Below are 20,701 nucleotides of genomic sequence, written 5' to 3' on the forward strand. Positions count from 1 at the left end.
GACTAAAAGAATACTTTTCAAGTAATATTCATAGAACCACTGGAACCACCTGAAATCAGCCTGCTGCATGTCTATGACTTCATTTCTGGGCCACGTGCTCACTTATGCTTTACATCCAAAGCTGCTCATTTTGCAAATGGATATGAGGGATCTTTTGTGAAATTGGCAAGTAGACAGATGTTTGGAGGCCATAACAAAAGTCTTCACTTGCGAAGACAGTTAAAGAAAAACAGCTTAAGGTCAGGTAGAGGTGAATTTTTCAGAGTTTATTACAACCCTCTGATATTGTCCTCTCCTCACTCTGCTCTACTTGGTTCTTCTTCTCTTTCCAGATTTTTTTTTCTTTTTGATCTGTGGAAGCTCAATATTCCCTTCTACCTTCCACTTTCCCTGCTATTCTGCATGTCTTGATCCTACACCTTTTTGTAATTTTTATCCATTACTGCCTTAATAATGCTCCCTGCGGGAGTTTCTCGAGTTTCTGCTCGAGTCTGGTATTCACATTTCTCCCATTCTTTACCTACCTGCATTCACTTAAATAGCTTCTTTTAAATGTATAAAACTGATGGTATAGCTGTGGGTTTGTGAGAAGTACCTAGGAACCACATGGACATGGTGAGGCTGTCTACAAATGCAGAATAGTAAGACTGCTACTAACTCTAAAAGCAACTAGAAAGATATACAGTGTTATACAAAGAAAGCCAGAAAGGGGGAAGATTATCTGGAACAAACTTTTGTAAACCTTTTAGAAGGCCTAGTATGCGTTATAAATTGTACTTTAAATGAGGTAGGGCTTTTAGCCTAAGTAGCCCAAAGAGAGATATCAGAGGAAGCCTAATAAAAGGAAATGGTTATAATAAAAGGACTAATAGAAGCAGTGAACTCTTCACCTTAGATAACTAGAACTTACCAGGCAACAAAGTTGGGCTAAAGTTGATTTTAATTTCATCGTCCTATCTCCCCCCAGGCAGCCTAGATATATTTCTACTACTGCATTAGGTGCTCCAAGACAGTGTCCCACCGGCACTGGGCTCCCATTCATGCAGAGGTTCCCAGCTGCAAGTGCAATGCGATCATTGCTTTTTGCCGTTTAATATCTGAAGATTATTCCCCCCCCTAAAAGGCCACTTTTCTTAGCGTTTTTCGAGGTTCTAGGATGTATCAGCTTCAGGCGGCTGGTGCAGGCACCTCCCGGTCCCCGTCAGCACCGTGAGAGCAGGCAGGGAGAAAGCCTCCCTGCGCTGGGGCCAGCCCGTACAGCCCCCTGGGGCGGGCAAACCCCACACAGCCGCTCTCCTTTCAGGGCGGAATAAGCACAGATTCCCTCGAGGCCAGAGCGACAAGCAAAACCCCGCAGACCGACCGGCTTAAAGCCCAGAACTCATAAAACCTGGCGAATTCCTTCAATACGAGGAGGAAAAAAGGGCGCACGGTGTGAAGGTGAGGAAGCGGGGTGAGGCAGGGAGGCTGCGGCAGGCGCCTGCTTCGGGCAGCGCCGGGGCGGCGCGGCGGCCGGAGGCGCTGAGGGGGTTAAGCGCCGCCGGGGGCGGAGGCTGGGCGGCCGCGGCCGGGCTCGGGCTCCGCCGCCGCCGGCGCGCCGCGGGCAGGGGCGGCGAGCGGCGGCCGGGCGGCGCGGCGCGGCGCGGCGGCGGCATGTGGCAGGGGGCGGCGGGCGGCGGGCGCCCCGGCGAGCCGCCCGAGCAGTCGCCGCGGGGCCGCGGCGCCCTGGCCGAGCTGCGGCGCCGGGCGCAGGCCGAGCCCGGGCAGCGCTGGCCGCAGCCCCTCGCCGACTCCTTCCTGCTGCGGTTCCTGCGAGCCCGAGATTTCGACCTGGAGCCCGCCTGGCGGGTAAGGAGGGCGCGGAGCGCTGCGCCCCCGCGGCCTCGGAGCCCCGGGGGGCGCGGGCGAGGCGGGCAGCGCGGACCGTGCGGCTGGCCCCGGCCCGGGAGGGCACGGGCTGGAGTAGGTGTCTGGGTGGGTAAACCGGCCGAGCGGGGAGTTTCGAGGTGGAACTGATTGCTGGGGATGCGCCTCCCTGGAGAGGTGCCATGGCAGCGTGTGCTACTTTTAAGTAGCTTCCTGTAATCTCACCCGCGCGGCTAAAGGTTCCAGTAAACAAAGGTAACAACTCCGATCAGGAAGCAATGCACTTTAAAGAACATCCTTGTCATGCTTTGTCCTTTATTTGTTACTTGTTAGAGCTACTCTGACTCAAGGATATCAGTAAACATTTTGCTTTAGGTGGAGTTCAATCATTCATAGCACTTTTGTCAGATTTTGTTAAGATTTGTTACTTTCTTGACTGTTTGTGTGGCTCTTTGCCATATGGGCAGTGAGCGTGTGTTTTAAATATCCTAAGGTAGGAATTGTGAATATTTTTTTGGGGGGGGTAGATTGATAACCACTATTTTGAATAGAAAGTATTTCTGAATTTTCTCAAGGCCAAAGCATTAATTCACTTGTGTCAAACAGAGAATGTATTTTAATAGAATTTGATGTGGGTTGCACAGAATTGTCCAAAAAACCTCACCTTTATTTTCTGAGTTCTGTATGCTGTAGATTTTCCAAGGTTAGTGTCATCATAGTAGAACATTGTTCAAATCTGGGTATATTCCAAGATCAGAGTGGCTAAACAAACATTTCAGAAATTGAATCAAGTCTCTGTAACTTTAGAGATTGCATTTTGTATTCTATTCATCTGATGAGTCTATTCATTTGATCCATATTTGGGGTCCAAATCTTCCTCCTTTGCAGAAGAACTTGCAAGTCAAATCACATTCCTTTGGTTATTTTACACATCTTACCTTTGCTTGAAAGCCTTGAGATTGCTTTTTATCAGACATGTGCACTAGGAACTGTGAGAACAGTTCACAACAAAGGCAAATATTCTTCATATATTACTTGGTCCAAAAAGTAGTGCTTATTGAAGATAACATGCACTCCTAAATATGCACTTCCACATATACTGTAATATTGGAAGTTGATTATTCTGTAGACAGGGCGGTGGCATGAGCTGGATTGAGAACTAGCTGAATGGCAGAGCTCAGAGGGTTGTGATCAGGGGTGCAGAGTCTAGTTGAAAGCCTGTAGCTAGTGATGCCCTCCAGGGCTCAGTACTGGGTCCCAGCCTGTTCAGCTTCTTCATCAATGACCTGGGTGAAGGGACAGAGCTTCACCAAGTTTGCTGATGATACCAAGCTGGGAGGAGTGGCTGACACACCTGAGGGCTGTGCTGCTATTCAGAGAGACCTGAACAGGTTGGGGAGTTGGGTGGGGAGGAACCTCCTGAGGTTCAAGAAGGGCAAGTGCAGAGTCCTGCGCCTAGGGAGAAATAACACCATGTACCAGTACAGGGCTGACCTGCTGGAAAGCAGCTCAGCAGAAAAGGACCTGAGAGTGCTGGTGGACAAAAAGTTAACCATGAGCAAGCAATGAGCCTGTATCCTGGCAGCAGGTTGAGGGAGGTGATTCTGTCCCTCTACTCAGCCCTGGTGAGGCCACATCTGGAATACTGCATCCAGTTCTGGGCTCCCCACTACAAGAGAGACATGGAACTACTGGAGAGAGTCCAGCATAGGGCTACAAAGATGATTAGGGGACTGGGGCATCTCCTTTATTAAGGAAGGCTGCAAGAGGTGGGTTTGTCTAGTCTGGAGAAGAGAAGACTGAGGGGGGCTCTTATCAATGTCTATAAATGCCTTAAGGGAGGGTGTCAAGAGGATGGGGTTGGATTCTCTTCAGTGGTGCCAAGAGACAGGGCAAGAGAGAATGGACATAAACTGAAATACGGGAAATTTCACCTGACTATAAGGAAAAACTTCTTCACTGTGAGGGTGACAGAGCACTGGAACAGGTTGCCCAGAGAGGTTGTGGAGTCTCCTTCTCTGGAGATGTTCAAAACCTGCCTGGACGAGATCCTGTGCAACCTGCTGTAGGGGACTCTGCTCGAGCAGGGCGATTGGGCTAGATGATCTCCAGAGGTGCCTTCTAACCTCAGCCATTCTGTGATTCTGTGATTCCAGAATTTAACTTGTAGGTTTCCATCTAGCACTCCAGGTCTCCAGATGCTATAGCTACTTTTACTTAATCTACCAGCCAACACTGATTTCTAGATTACTTCTCTTTGGAAACAGCACAGGAAGAAGGCAAAAAGCACATAGAAATAAATAAAATGGAATGTGTTTATCTGCAACCACTATATTCTTAAAAAGCCCAAGAGAATTATTGTGCAAAGATCTGTGGTGGTCATAAGATGTATCTTTCACTAGCCCAAGTCTGACCTCATGCAGAGGTTATGTTTGTACTTCACTCCAGACAAAGCCCTGCTGTCATTGGTCTAGACAGTGGGTGCACCCTCCTCTCCTGGTTAGATGTCCACTCTCAGATTGCCGGTCAGATGGATCCAGCCCAGCCCCTTTCACCCACTGGGCTTCTGTGTAGTAAGCTCCACAGTACTTGGAGAGCAGCTGAGGGGTGGTCAAAGTCTGTGGCTGTGTCAGTGCTAATGATCTTCAAGCTGTTGTCAAACATCTTTCTTAGTATTGACTTATACTTAATCTTAAATGTGAAATAAAAGTTAGGCCACTGCCAGGACTGTTTACTGATGCATCCTGGCTGATATCTGGCACAGATGTATTTGATTCTTGACCTATCCGAAACTTCAGTTTATCAACATTTGGAAATCTTTCAGAAAAGAATAATCAGGTAGATTGTGGCAAGAGATTCTGTGTCTAAATCACTTGTGATAACCCGTTGGAACAGAAATCCTAAATCAGGTATTACTTTTACATTTTTCCACTGGCAATTCCAGACTTGCTTTCAAGTACTGATCTGTTGATATATTTCATGCTAGAAGAAAATCCACCACTGAAATGGGTAGCAGAAGCTGAAGAACTCTAAGAAGAACTGGGATGTCTTTTTAAAGCCAATGATATATTTTATTAAATTCAGTAATAGTTTATTCTCAAATTAAAAGGGAGAATTATTTTCCTGCATCACAGGAATCACAGGAATAATTAAATTTGGCCAAATGCCTCATCTTAGAAAGTGATAGGAGAAGTAGGTATGAACCCTGACCACTTGAATATAGACTCTAGAAGAAGCACATAGCTTCCTGTAAAGAATTTTAAATATATGAATGTTGTCAGTAAGAAAGTCCATCTTACTGTCGATGTCCATGTTAAGTCCATCTAAATGGAATACTGGCAGAGATTTGTCTCCTGGAATAAACAGAGAAGACAGAGAAGTCCTTTGACACAGAGTAACTATACCTGACAAACAACACAACAAATCTCAAATATGAAAATAAGAAATTTGTTTGTCCTATGAAAGTTCTAGGCAGTACTTACCAACAACAACAACAAAAAAAAAAAACATTTGAAGAAACTGGTTTATATATGTGTGTGTATATATATATATATATATATATATATGAAACTGTGTCAGATATTTTCGTTGAGTGTTTCTAAATGCTTGAAAAGCAAGGCCCATGGGTCTCCATTAATTGTGCTAAAGCAACAGATTCTCATCTTTTTTTTTTTTTTTTTTTTTTTAAGCTGTACACAGCTACATTGCATATGTTTGACTGTATCGTGACCAAAGACACTATACTATTGGTAATAATATGTCAAAAAGCTTCAGTAAAATTTGGAGAACTGGCATCTCCTTCTCTCCATAACTTTTTTCCCTCATGCATTTTATTCTGTCCTTTGCATTGCATCCTATGACAGGAGAGAGTATCAGGCTAATTCTCAGTGGCTTGAGGATACTGTCTTTGTGTCCCTCAAATAAATTATTCTGTGGGGAAAAGAATGAAAGTCTTTACATTCAATAAAAATGCAACATTGAAAAGCATTTACATTAGTAAAAATGTACATCAAGAGATATTTTCATAATATGTTACTTAAACTTTTGTAAGCATTGTTTGTGTGGGGCTCAAAACCATCTAAATATCTAGGACCCTTTTAGAAGTTCTGGTGGATACGAAGGTATAACTAGACTCTCTGTGCGCAGCATTTGACTTGTGGAGGAGTCAAAATTTTCTAGCATGTTGTACTACAAATAATTGCTTAGAATAACTATTATACAAAGAAAACTTGTTTTGCACAGTGCCTAGGGTACTGCTGATGTCCAGGCATTATCTCTGAGGCTCTTCACACCACCAGATTCAAATACCAAGCTTAATCTGATAGTTGGCTGCTTTTTTCACCCTCCCTCAATGATCGATACAGAGAGATTCCTCAGAAAGATGGAGGAGCCCCTGTTAGCCTCTCCAAACGGGCTATTAAGGCAACAAAAATCAGTCAGCTGGTCTTCTTTTTATGCTAAGCTAAATGCCTAAACTTATGTGTACACCAGTCTTCTCCCAACTGGCAAAGAAGTAATATGTGCAGTTAGGGAAATTCTGTGTCTATATAAAAATATTCTTATAGTCTATATCTCTATAGATATTGTGTGTTTACATTCCGTATATAGGTAGATGCGCACACAATGCGCACACACACACACACACATTCTAGTTTGAAGTGTTAATTCCTCCTCCAAATAATGTCAACAAAAAACATTTTTTCCAAAAAATTGTATATACTGGTACAACAGCTGGCGCAGTAGAGACCAAATTCTATATAACGCCTTTGTTAATATAAACAGGTAGTTATCAAACAAGAAGCAATAATCCATTTTTATATACAAACATACTGATTTATGTAACAAACATATTGTTTTCTAATTCTTTTAATTCTAGGTAAAGTATTAAATTCACCTTTTTTTGCTTTGTAGCACATTAATCTTGGATTAATCAGTAACGTTATCGTCTCTGATGTTCAGAAATCTGGAAGTACACCCAAGAGGCTGCAGGAAACTCTCTTAATTAAATATCTAACTACAGAAACTGAAGTTTTTCATCTAGCTTGCCTCATTTATCAAGTTCTCTTGCATATATTTTCAGATGCTAAGTAGTTTATTCAGTTGTAAACAGAGATGATTGTACATTGAGCTATTTTCCTTCCATTGTAAGTGCATGAACCTTTTTTTTATAAAATACAATAAGCACTGCTATTTTCCCTGATAAGTTTAGGTTGCTTGATCTTCTACATCCAGACAGATTATTATATCTAATATTTATTTATTTCCTGTCTCTCTTTTCGGAAAGAAATGTTTTGCTAATTAAAAAAAAATCTGTGTGAATATTTAAACAATATGAAACTAGAAGTTTTCAAAATAAAGTGAAAGAAAATTGTAGGTGCCCACTGCTAGTTTCTGAATTCACAGTTATATGTTCAAGGATTACTCGTGCATAGCTCTATGTGAATTTATTATGTCCAGCTGCTAAGAGTAAATTAATTTAATAGAAACTGCTAAGGTGCTTTCCAGTAGGTAACTCATGCCTTTTGTAAGGATCTTCAGTGTATCATAAATTGTGATTCCATTCTGCTTCATTCTGCTTCTGCCCATCCCCAGAACTTCTCAGAAAGTGTTAGTATTAATGAAAGAAAGAAACTAACTGTACCGATGGGATAGGGTTACTTAGAGGATTGAACGAATGAATCACTTTTGTTTTCATCTTGGTTTTGGCAGGCAGCTCTTTCAAAGAGCTGTTTAAAATAATTATGTAATGGTTAATTACGTTCATTAAATTGTGGATGCAAGTGATTTTAGTAGAAAAGAAAGGAATATTGAAGCTACAGATGTTCGGATAGTATTTGGAGGATATTTTTGCTGCTATTTAAGTGTCTGAATTGGAAGGATAAAGGAAAAGAGAATAGTGTGTCTGCAGTGCTGTCTGGCTGGCACAAAGTGGTCAGGATTGCTCAAACAGTGCCCTTTGTAGGGAGTCAAGCACTAACAGAGTAAAATAATCATCGTATCTCATCTGGCCTGTTTTTGCAATTCCAGTGGACTTCTATTTACTTCACTCTATTAATGAACATCTCCTTACCCCACCCCCTTTTTTTCTCCTCTGGTTAGCATAGACTAGAACTGATTGAATGCAAAAATTGCTCAAACTTCTGTAGTAAAATTCTTCCTACAGTTCAACTCTTCTGTTTACAGTGTATGGTTTAGGATCTAGCTTTCATCAACTTCCTCAATATCAAATCAAATGGGATTCTAGTGTGGCTGAAGAGCTTCTTCAGTGCTCAATACATATTTATAAGTAATATTTCCATGAAGCATATTTATAATTGCTGTTCTGTGTATCGTCTATCTGTAAGTAAAGTTTGATGACAAACACTAATGTCCATTAAAAGAGCTTCCTCATGACAATCCGTTTGAGAAACCTTTAAGATAATTTAGGATCTTCATCTAAAAAGCTTTAAGATGATGAAAAATAATTGTGTATATAATATGATACAATAAACTTGAAAATAGAGGGAATAGTAAGAAATCACTGTTAGGACTAATTATCTACCCTAAGCAGGCTATGAGGTACAAGATGGTGAGGATTAGGTTGGGTATAGTTGATGCTGTGATATTTCAAGGGATGAATTCAGTTTCCTTTGAGGTTCCTTCTGACCATTCTTTCTAGGAAGAAGGCAAAGAAAAAGATTGTCTCAGTGGATCATTGCATAGACAAGAGAAATCTGTAATTTACTTAAGGTTGTGTTTTACTAGTTGGAGCTGACAATTCTTTTAACTCTATTGCTTTTGTTTTGAAATATGTGGTAATTTAGAAACTAATAAATACTGTTTAAGAGACTTCAGAGAATGTTGGTTGATAATTTCATTGTAGTGAACATATTAAATGTGTTAAACTCTGCTGAGGATCAGATTGTGTTTTATTTCATCAAACCAGCAAAATAAATAACAATTTGAAAGGCTAGCCTATGCATGCTACCTTTAAGATTTAAACCTGTACTTCAGTTTGTGAAACAAGGTACTGAAAATTCCTGGTTTCTTTAGCTCCCTTGAAAATCTTAGGGTAGGAGGCTAAGCTGTAGCTGTTTAGAAAACTTAATACAAAGTTTAAATTATTTACCTGAGTTACCTCAACTCTCCAAAATCAGTGCCAGGGAACTTAGTGCAGGAGATGCAGCAGAGGCAGATTTTAGTTGATGAACTAAAAGTAAACTTTGTAGAAGACAGTCTTGCATTCCTACTTACTTATTCAAAATTCAGAACTAAAAGTTAGTTTACTAAAGATCCCTTTTCTGTACCACCACAACCCCCTCATTCATTTATTTTAAAGGGGAAACTGTAGTTAGACTGCAAATTAGAATTGCCAACTCAGTTTTTCAAGATCAGTCCCTAAGATAACTTTCCATAGTATTATCTGTAATTCCTCTCTATAGATGTTACCTCAGAAAGGAATGCCTTTAGCCAATTCTTCTTTAGAAGCAACCATTACCCTTCAACACACAGCCCATCCTATCCTTCAGAAGTACTCGTGCATGATGCTATCTTATCAACAAGGGTCATCATGTTGCTGGTAATAGGCAAGATCTCTGTTTTAGCAAGCAGGTTTTCATTATTTCCACTCTGGGCTATGAAAAATTCTCCAGTGGATAATGAAAGAGATGGGTCAACTGCATTACTTTATGCTGTTTTGGAGGGGTAGAGGGACTTATCTTTGAAAATGTGCTTTAGATATGCTGATGACTGTAGCTGTTTCACATAGTAAACTAGAAGTATTAATGACTTTGTAATGTGTCTTTGTGTGACTAAATGGGACCATATTTTGGGGGATGGGAGATGTTCCTTCCATAAGATTTTGCATCTCTCTTCTACTTGAATAATACTAAATATGCCCTGAGTAAGAAGCCTGTCATTTTTTTTTCTCCCCTCTTTTATGTAGAAACTACTGTTGTTTTCTACATACTCCTGGCTTCCTTTCTGGTACAACAGGATGATTGCAGTCTGTTAGTAAATTGACAGGGTTCTGAGTTCATCATAACTGCTCGAAGTGGTAAAGTATCTAAATGTTATAGTTTGCCAAATAAAAGTTTCTGCTCAGTGTTCAGTGGAAACCAAAGCAAAAAATATACTTTCTGCTGAATAATAGTAAAATGGACAGAATGTGAGACTGCTCACTTATTTGATCCAGTATATCAAATTTCTGCTTCTAGGAGTGATTTGCTTAAAATACACATTGAAACAATAGCCAATTTAACAAATTAAACCTGTGACTGTGCCCACATGTTGAAAACGCATTTTTGTAACTGAGCTTTTCATCTCACTTACCTGATGTCCATCTGACCTCCACACTTCCACCCCTTGCCCCCTCCAGTTATTGAAGAATTACCAGAAGTGGAGAATTGAATGCCCAGAAATAAGTGCAGATTTACGACCATCTTCCATTCTTGGTCTTTTGCGAGCTGGCTACCATGGAGTCTTGAGATCAAGGGACCCATATGGAAGCAAAGTTCTAATATACAGAATTGGTGAGTGGCAAAACTTCCTGGACCTGTTTCACACTTGGCTCTTGTGCTGATACTTTTTTTTAACTATTACAATTTCAGTGGAAAAATTCTTTTATGAGTACAACTACAGGGGTTGGTAAAATTGAAAATAATGTTAGAATGTCTTAACTAGACAGGTAACATATTTCTGTTCCCTTTTGTAATACCTATATATTTTTAGAAACACCTTAACATCAATATAAAGGGTTTACTGGGGTGAAAAGGAGTTACATCATTTGACTGATATACTAATATGGCTAAAGCTCTGCAGTCTTTTATGAAGAATTAATTTCCTTTCAGTGGTATTTATGTCTGAATCAAAAAAAGTATAAGGCTAAATGCTTAAAACTTTTAAGTATATGTAATTATTTGGGCCTGAGGGTCCATACAGTAATTAGTTTCCATTAGGATTTTTAAAGCCATGTGCTAAGACTGCGGTACAGATGCAGATATGGCATAGAGGGGAAAAAGAGAATAGCAAAAGGGGTGCACACGGGGTTATGTACCAATTTTCAGTCTAGGCCTGAGGTGAGAAGTTCACTTGATTTCCACTGTTTAGATGTATCCAATGTGCCCTGTATAAGCAAGTCTGAAGATCCTTGGTTTGTTTGATGCAATCTAAACAGTCTTTTAAAAAATATTGTGATGAAATGATTACACATTAGCGTGTTTCTTTGTTTTGAACAGAGAAATGATTTTGCCAGCACTCAGAGAACTTTTTTTAATACAAGCTGGTCTAATAGAAGGTATTACATCTCCTACAAAGGTGTGCTCTCTGAAGATCACAGCTAGGGTTAAGACTCCTCTCATGCAATTCTCTGATCATACCTCAGGGAAAAAAAAAAAAAAAAAAAAAAAAAGGATTCACTGAATCTCTGCAGAATTACTGTACTGAGGAAAAATGCATAGGCTATGAATTCATGATCCGTGGCTTCCTTCAGGGGTTCCTGAAGCTTTGGCCAGTGATCATCCCCTTTGAGCCATGCCATGCTTCTGTTTGGTTTCTGATAGCCTGGCGTAAGCTCTTCCGGTCAAACCTTGGTGTTGCAGGCCACAGCTGTAGGTATCAGCCACAAAATACAGTGTGAAAAATGAGTGACAGAGCAGGCACAGAAAATAAACAGCTTTGTCAGTAGAAAAGTTATTTCAAAACCTTTGAATACTGCTGGTTACTTCTTGTTCCTGAGAAGCATATTAGAAGCAGTAGCAAATGGAAAAGGAGATGTATACGGTATCCCTGTGGTAATATGATGCAATCTTATTCTTCAGGACGATGGGATCCCAAGTTGTTTACAGCATACGATGTGTTTCGAGTAAGTCTTATCACATCTGAACTCATTGTAAAGGAGATCGAGACTCAGCGAAACGGAGTCAAGGCCATTTTTGATCTGCAAGGATGGCGATTTGCTCATGCATTTCAAATCAGTCCAGCAGTGGCCAAGAAAATTGCTGCCGTGCTCACAGTAAGTGTGACATATTGCTCTGAGCTACTTCACCGCTATCCCTCCACATTTTTCTGTTCAAACTTATGGCAAGCTTTCCTTCCTTAGGGCTCTATAGAGGTCATGCAGCTTGAAAGAACAAAATCTTTAATCTGTTCAAAGTCAGATAACTTAGGTATAAGTTGTGCTTGATGTGACTTAAACTATGTTCTCGTATAGCAGCAAAGGCCCTCAAACCCCTGATGTTTTGTTTGAATGCCACTCATCTGTTACAGCACAAGAATTCCGTGAGGGTAAGAATAGATGAAGCCTAGTTTTGTAAGGATCTGTGTTAGTTACACCGTTTCATTTCCTCTGCTCCATTCTTCTGGGCATTAACTCTACATTCAAAGACATTTTTTCCCCTGATACCCAGAGAAGATAGCATGCTAAAAGCAGTCAAGAGCAAGACAGTACTGACTTGTTGGCCAGTACGGATGATGTTAAAGGACCATCCATCTGCTGCTAACACAATGTATAATGCTCATGTTCTTCTTGTTTTTCCCCCTCACATGGGCATTGTTTTGTGCAGCTCACTGCTACCTCGCCTCATTTTCACAAAACTTATAGGGACTGACTGTTTTTAGGATATTTTTCTCTCTGTCAAATTTGGTTGAACTTTACCAATAGATTCAAAAGTTACTTGGAAAAAACAAAAAGGGAGAAAGACAGAGAATTGACAAGTAAGCTATGGTGTAGTTCTATAAGCCTTTTTTTTCCTTTAGAAGTTAGGCTGAAAATCCATGGTAAAAAAACTGTTAACTTGTGATGTAGCAATGAGGTAATCTCTAGCTCTAATTTGGTAAGGTTTGTATCTGAGGATAAATTACTGGAATAATTGCACAGGAATCTTGGCTGTTCTTCCTTTTTTTTTTTTTTTTTTTTTTTTTTTTTTTTTTTGATATCTGCTGTGAAAGTTTAATGAAAGCAGCAGACATTCCCAACTTTTCCATCTAGAATAAGAGAAATCTTGATGATCTTGAGCCAGATCTCATGAGTTGATGTGAAAGAGTTTTAGCAGCTTTCTGAGACAGTGGACAAGTTGCTAGTAAATTTATAACCCTCCAAGAGTGAGAGGAAGGGAATAAGAAGAGAATTCACAAATAAATCTGAAGGTTTCAATCTGTACCTGCAATCAGGAAATTCTTTGAATGCAGTATTTCAGGACCTATTTCCAATTTTTTCCATGCTTTGCAAGCTTCTAAATGTTTGTTATTGCTATTGAAAATGAGAGAAAAAAGATTGTGTTTCTAGTGCTGTTTTGTTAAAAGTGAAATAAGCTTGATTCTTTTTTTTTTTTTTTTTTTCAGATTCCTTCCATCATTTAAATTGGGTTCATATATTTCACTCAGAAATTGTTTTAGTGTTGCTCAAAACGCTTGTATGTAAAAATTTAGGAACCTTAGTTTCAGCTCTATTATTTTTTCTCTTAAGAATGTTATCTTTCTTGCAAATCATTATCTTATGTGGAAAAATAGAACTAATAGAAAAAAATGTACAATAAGAAATAAAAAGCAAAGTAACATCAAAAAGTAATATCAATAAGTTATATCATCTTGAAAAATTTTTTACTCCAGGCAAAACCAAATTATATTCCAAAAACCATGGTAGTAGAATTTGAACATGTATTAATATGTAATAACATACAGTAAACATATAATCTGATAGATCTAAATTCTTTATCCTACCTCAAACACTAAAAGGAGTTTGCACTTAAGATAGTATGTGGTTTTTTTTTCCTAACACATAGAATAATGCATGAAATAATGTGAAGAAGGCTAGTGTACCATTGGGGAGAACTGTTTGTGAGAAGTATGGTTTCTATGAGTAGTAAAACTCTTGCTACAGAGGTGGAATCAGTTAGGTGGAATATGAATGGAAGATATTCTTTCCCCGTACTGAATTCTGTCTTTAAATATTGCCATATTTTTTTTTGAAGTTGTGGCACTTTTAAATTAATTCTAAATCAAACTAGTAATATTTCATGTTATAAAGGCTATATGGCATATATTTTATTTTCATTGCAACAGTAAAGAAAAGTCATCTTGCTGTAAAACACAACTTATGGTTTAGGCAAAATTCCCACTAATTTCAAATCTTGCCTCTAAACTATATATATCATTCATTTAGTGTTAGTAGATTTAATTTTTTTTACTATAAAATATTTTCCTATATCAATATTTTCCCCAAATAACCTTAAAAATATAATTTGTAACATAGTATATTACTTATTTAAAATAAACAGCTATCAGGCTTCATTATTTCTTGGCAAATCTTTGGTTCAATACCAACAAACTCTCTTTGTGCATACCCTCTTTCATGCTGTCCAGTTGCCAATGAAAGCACATGGCTAGCTGGCTTTTTTGGTAAGTTAGTAGCAAGATCTCTGCTGTGAAGAACTGGACTTCTGAGAAAAGGCTGAACACAAGCTTTGTGTACATTACTTGTACTGAAATGCCTTCCTTCTGATGGGAGGAATAAGACATGTTTTTCTACGCTTTGTGAGGGACAGTATAAACTAGGTAAACTTCAAAGTGCATGAATTAGCAAAATCAAGGGGAGTGCTGTAATCTAGGGACTAGCTAGTTTTCCAAGACTTGTCCTTAACAACAGAATCATTTTAATAATTTAATTTTCTAATGCTGCTTCTCATATATGTTGTCAGGATTCCTTTCCACTGAAAGTTCGAGGTATCCACTTGATTAATGAGCCTTTATTCTTCCACCCAGTCTTCGCTCTAATTAAGCCTTTTCTCACTGAAAAAATAAAAGAACGGGTGAGTGCACACAAAATATTTCTTTCTGTCACAGTACCCCTACATGACAATCTCTAGCACTTCCCTTAGGATCTGATACTTCCGAGCACTGAAAAGAATAAATAATTTTTATGTTTTATTACTGTACAGGCAGCAGGAATCTAATTGCAAAACATCTGTAGGCACCAATAACGTGAGAGTTGCAAGTGGTTGCTATTACCACTGCTCTAAAGATAAAAAATACTGTTACACAGAGAGGTTAAATAATTTGTTTAAGGTCACACAGAAAATCTTCCACAGAACTAGAAAGAAATAGGTTCCAGATCTCCCTACACACTGCCTATAAATGATAGTGAGAAATTGTTACTGAACAGTGTTGTTATGCCCCAAAATATACAAAGACAGTAGAAGACAATTTTCTAGCTCCAAAGAACGTGCAGAGGCATTTATGTGTAGTTAAATAGGCTAGGCTGAAGTTCCAACTTGCTTTCCAAATAGCTTCTTAGTTGTTCTGTATTAATTTAGAGTTCTAGACCTGAAAACCCTGTATTGTATTTGGATACAAAAGCACACCAAGAATTCTGAAAGCGTTCATTGTAGTATAGGAGGAATTTTGGAGGTGTCAGCTGGCAGAAGAGTGGATACTCTGAAACGTTAACATCAAAACTAAGGTGCAAAAGAAGCAGCCCTCTCTGTTCTTATTCCCCCTTGGAAGCTTCCTTGTCTGAGACCATAGACCTCATGTACTTGCCTCGTATCACTCTGCTCCAGGACAGTGTATCCTGATTTTGCTGGTCACAGTGATCTGTTATTTGCCAGTCTGCTTTTCCTTACATGTCTGATTCAGCGTAGAAGAGAGTTTAGATTGTTCCTGCCAGCCTTGTGCCATTCCTAACTCTCAAAAGATAATTAAAGAAAAAAAAATGGCTGCAACAGCTTAATGCCGTGGCCTTTGCTCTGTCGTAGTAAAGCCTGTGTAAGAAGCCCCTACAACTCTTACTGCTTGACCTAGCTCAGAGAATCCCATGGACTAGACAGAACTCAAAAAGCAAGAGAGAGGGCAGATGGGCAGTAAAAGCCCATTGGAAGAGACAGACCAAATATCACAGTTCATGAAATGGAACAGAAGTAGACTGGCTTGTGCCCTGGGCTTAGAGGTCCAGGTATGAGCTCAAGAAAAACAAGCAGGACAGGTTCCCCTTATCTTCCTAGGAATAATTGCTATTCTCTAATTATCTGAGGTTCTCAAGAGGATTTGTCGGACAAAAGGCAGCTAACTGCGTTTTCAGTATATATTTTTGAAGTCTTTGTGACATATATTAATTAATTGCAGAAATTTTTTATAAAAGTGTTAATAAGTAGCCTAGAAAAGGTTTTGTTTGGAAGTAATGAACAAGGCTACAAAACACCAGTAATAATGCAATATGAGAACAACCAAAACTACCCTGTTAGAAGGGTAAAGTGTGGGAGCAGTCCTGGATCTAATTTCAGTTAAAGCTGAAAAATAAGGACTGAAATGGAGGACTTAGATACAAGTTCTTCTGAATATCATCCTTGGCACTATCTGAAGCTGCATACATAGTACCTACTGTTCTTAAATATATAGCAGGATCAGATAGCAATGGCCAGATGCCAAAGTTCTCATTTAATTGAAATGACTGAAAGCAAGTATGTATCTTGCATGACAAGGTCAAGGTTTTTCCCATGGTTTAGATCATTTTAGCCATGTGAACACAGTGTGTACACTAACCAGCAGAGCTAAATCAATCCAAAACAAGTGTACAGAGTTAGCCTTGGTTTCTGTGCCCATAGCTATGTAAAATGCAGCACTCAGATTGTAATCCATGCTCACTCAAATTGCGAATACGGAGCAGGACAGAGTTTGAGTATCTACAAGAAACTTACTTACATAGTACTTTCCCCCTCATTTATGGAGCTCATTATGAACAAGTACATGATAATATTTGATTAGTGGAACCAAGCTGAGGCTTCAGCCCTTGCATTGGGTTTCTTTGCTGTCTATTTTCACCCAAGAGTCTAGCATTCATACTGAAGTAAATGCTTTCCATATTTTATTGTAGGTGTATATGCATGGAAATAACTATATGCAGAGTCTGACTGAACACTTCCCTGTTAGCATTCTTCCACAAGAATATGGCGGAGAGGAAGTCTCCATTGACGTGCTTGCTGAGGAATGGACTAACTTCATAATGGCATCCGCAGATTATCTTCAGAATATTTCTCTGGTTGCCCAGTAGTAACCCTACTACAATATTATATAAATTCCTGGTGACTGGAAGTGGAAAAAGTTTAATCTGAAATAATACACATAAACTTGAAATTATTGTAAATAAAACCAGTAAGTCTTTGCAGGGTCCAGAGTATCATATTAACTGCACTTTTATACTAACTAGCGTATATAAGTATGTACATCGGAAGGGATTAATGAATTCTGTATGTTTGCAGTACTGTTTGTGATTGATTAACTTGTGTGCCAAAAATAGGCCTATGTGCTGGATATCAGAAATTGATATTGCTCCTGTTAAGTCTTTGGACACTACGAACCTGTAATAATACAATACAGAATCTTATGCTTATCTCTTGTATCTTGGCTTGTGAAGATGATAGGAGTCAAAGCCTTTTTTGGATTTAAGAGAAATGCAGAATGTGAATGGGGTAGATCAGTTTGTTGGGGAAGTATTATTACAGGCATAATTGCACAAGGAGTGAAAAGCAGCTGCTTTTTGGACTAATTCTCAGGGAAATGGCTGTTCTGTTAGTTTACACTGCTGAGATTGCACTGTCAAATTGAAGATTAGTCAGCAATAGTGAGACATTTCTGTTTCTTTGTGCTGCTAAGTACAAAACGGGAAGCTTTATTAATTGACACAATTTGCCAATTTTATAGAGGAAGATAGAGAAAATGCAATGTACACATTCTTTAAAAGACAGTATGAATCAAGAGGAACATAAATTCTGACTTTGTTTCTTTAAAGAGTTGCTCTATATGGAAAAGCTATAAGCAACTTAGATTATGAACATCTTTAATTGCTATTGTGGAGCTCTATAGAGGTCAAGAGAGCTGTTTGCAGTATCAGATTGTGTGTTTCAGAGGCTGAAGTAGATTATCATTTGTGGACCTGAACTTTAGAAATGGGTTGTGTAGTTTAATGATGCTTTGTAGGTCACTTCAGAGCTCAGCCTAGGAGATGGTGAATATCTTCATTTTATTTTCAGAAAGGTAATTGGCAGCTTGCCAACCTGTTGGGCATCTTCTGTTGGGCACTGGAAGAATTGGTTTTTCTTTTTTTGCAGAGCCATCTCCTCTCTTTCTGCAAGGGCAATAGAGAAAAAAAATCTGTCTATACTTACTGAAAACAGATTTTTTCCCAAAGGGCACAACTGAGATACAAACACAGTATGTGGGAAAACTGTCATTCACATTACATAGCAATATCATCTTACATTCCTCAAGATTTAATAATCTAAAAGGTGAATTTACTTTCCACTCAGCTTTCTTTTAAAATTTGTTAGTACACCAAGTTCTAGAGTTCATTTATCCTATTATTTATCTCAATTTGGTAACAAATCAGGGGTCTTGAATTTATAAATTTGTTATAAATTTAAGTATTAATTAATCATTATTAATTTTACTATTATAAATTCAAGTATTACATATCAATCTTCAAGAAATGTTTTTCAGATAGATAGAAATGCTTATATTAATTATTTTAGTATCTTTAGTAAATCTGAATATAATAATTTATGCTTAGGGGAGAGAAGTGAAAATATATTAAATTAGACATATTTTAGATTATCATTGATATTGCATTATTGTAATATCCATTTGAAGCTATTCTTTATTAGCAGGAGGAACACCTGTGAAAGGCACATACAGTGTTTGGTGCAGTTTCCTCTGCAGTGATAATGTCAACACCAAACACAAAATTCTTTCAAAAATTTCAAATTTGACAAAGATATATATATATAATTTTCAATTCCCTCACCTTTAGTACATTTTCCTTCTTATCTTTCAGGATATCTGTGTCTTATCTTTCAGGATATCTGTTATACAAAGCTTAAATTTAAAGAAAATTTTCAGATATATTTTCATATAGTCTTACATTTCATATCATCATCTTTTCTCTGAGTGAACCAGTTGGTGATATGATTAAAAACTCATTAAGTAGACAGGTTCAGGATTGAACTTGATTTCTTTATAGGAAAATAGACTAAATAGTCAGGCATCTGTCAATTCTGCAAGTATATAACTCAAGTTCCAAATTATTTTAAACTGGAGAACTGGAAGATACTGTCTGAATTTTAGGTACCACATAAGAGGAATGAATCATGTTTCAATCAACAGGAAAATTCAAACTTTTCTTATTAAACAAGACTCTTAATTGTTTTACCTAGAAGACACAAAATACAAACTACTTCAGTTAGACTACTTCAGTTAGAGCACTTAGTGCATTTTTTTTCCCCAAGGACTCTTAATTAGCTTTTAATGTTTACGTGTTAATATAGAAACACAAAGTTCTGTATATAAGGACTAACATTAGTTGCTGCCTAGGACACAAGATAATAAGGATGTATTGCATAGTGAGTAGAAGAGGTATGAGTATGATGGGTGGAGATATGTTAGCTTTGAACTGTAGGGTAAACAAACAAAACAAATATCTGCAAGTGCACTATTCTTCTGTAGTAAGACCAGGAGTGCCTTTAAAAAAGAAACTTGCTGTTAAATGCTGATGCAGATATAATTTACTACTAATTACTGTGTGACTAGCACACTGTAATGCACTGTTTATAATTTTGTATATATTAACATCACTATAATAATAAACCTTTTCTGGATGAACCAGCAAGTCTTGTCTGTCCTTAAGAGCTCAGCATTATTTTGTAATAATATAAGCATTACTTTTTTTTAAGTGTTACCTCCTTGTAACCCTTGCTTGCAATGTTAGCCATAAAAGTGTGTTACTTTGTACAGCTCTTAGGAAGAAGGTAGCTGGAAAGCTACTTAGTATTGGAAGGTATTTTCATGGTTGACTTGCAGGCTGTTTGCCTCTCGCATCCTCAAAAGGCATAATGAAAGAAGACAATGTTTGCATTCACAGAGACAGCAGACTGGACCAGAGACCTATGGCAATCTTTCACTCTCTGGCTTAGGAAAAACATGATGAGCATAAGAACTGCTAAGGCCCAGGCTCGTAATTTAATGATTAATAATAAAGATCACTAATTGTTGTACTTTGCAAGCAAGCCATAGTTCCTAGAATGGCTGTCCTGTTTCAGAGGCCATCCCCCAAGCACCCAGGGCAACCAGCAGCCTGTGTGCTCGGGGAACAGCACCAGTGGCGGCCGCCGAGGCGCCCCGGCTCGTCTCGCCAGGCCGCTTCCCAGCCTCCGCGATGTCCCGCTTGGGGATGCCGAGGTGGCCTGCCTCTCTAGTGACCCTCTCTCGACCTTCTACAACAGCTTCAACATCTGCATGTTTAAAAACAAAACAAGACCAATTAATTAAAGAACAGATACTTAATTCCCTTACCTTTTTCCCTAATCTTTTCCTAACAGGTTACAGAGCGTAACATTAAACAGAGAACATTATCAAAGGTAGGATAACAGGGGCAAGCGTGAAGCCATCAGAGCCAAAGCGGACAGAGAAGCAGGAGGAAAGCGGAGGTAGGTGAGCTGGGCGAGGAGGGGCGGACGGCTGGGGGGGGGCGGCAGGCCTCGGCGCCGCGGGGCTGAGCCGCAGCAGGCCGCGGGGGGGGGGGGGGGGGTGCAGGTACAGCGCCTGCAGCCACGGCAACTTTCTTCCTCGGCCTCAGGCACACATTCATACTTTATTTTTAGAGTTAAAAGGGGAAGGGGGGGGGGTCGGGCTGCCTGCAGGCGCGCTCCGTGGGCGGACGGGGCTCTCGCTGACCGTCCGCGGCGCCTGGCGCCCTCCCGGCTCCTCGGGGCAGCCCCGCCCGCCGTCTCCGCGCCGGAACTACACTTCCCAGCGTGCCCCGCGGCGGGCCGGGGCGGGGGGGGGGGGGCGGTGCGCTGGGGCTCGGCTCGGC

At 39.4% G+C, this 20,701-nt stretch overlaps 1 protein-coding gene and 1 long non-coding RNA gene across 2 annotated transcripts; one reads left to right on the forward strand and one right to left on the reverse strand.

Moving 5' to 3' along the window:
* Positions 1 to 1,653: 1,653 nt before the first annotated feature.
* Positions 1,654 to 18,165, forward strand: TTPA (alpha tocopherol transfer protein). Its single transcript, XM_062568206.1, has 5 exons — positions 1,654 to 1,848; positions 10,223 to 10,376; positions 11,664 to 11,857; positions 14,541 to 14,651; positions 16,712 to 18,165. The coding sequence occupies exons 1-5, from the start codon at positions 1,654 to 1,656 to the stop codon at positions 16,886 to 16,888; spliced, it is 831 nt and encodes a 276-aa protein (XP_062424190.1). The 3' UTR covers positions 16,889 to 18,165.
* On the reverse strand, positions 17,658 to 20,601 carry LOC134136398 (uncharacterized). The gene is made up of 2 exons (XR_009957495.1): positions 20,182 to 20,601; positions 17,658 to 17,962 (listed from the first exon to the last, which is right to left on the reverse strand). It is a non-coding gene; the product is annotated as an uncharacterized LOC134136398 (long non-coding RNA).
* Positions 20,602 to 20,701: the final 100 nt, after the last annotated feature.

Source organism: Rhea pennata, chromosome 2, assembly GCF_028389875.1.
Source record: "Rhea pennata isolate bPtePen1 chromosome 2, bPtePen1.pri, whole genome shotgun sequence".
In the NCBI taxonomy this organism is placed as follows: domain Eukaryota; kingdom Metazoa; phylum Chordata; class Aves; order Rheiformes; family Rheidae; genus Rhea; species Rhea pennata.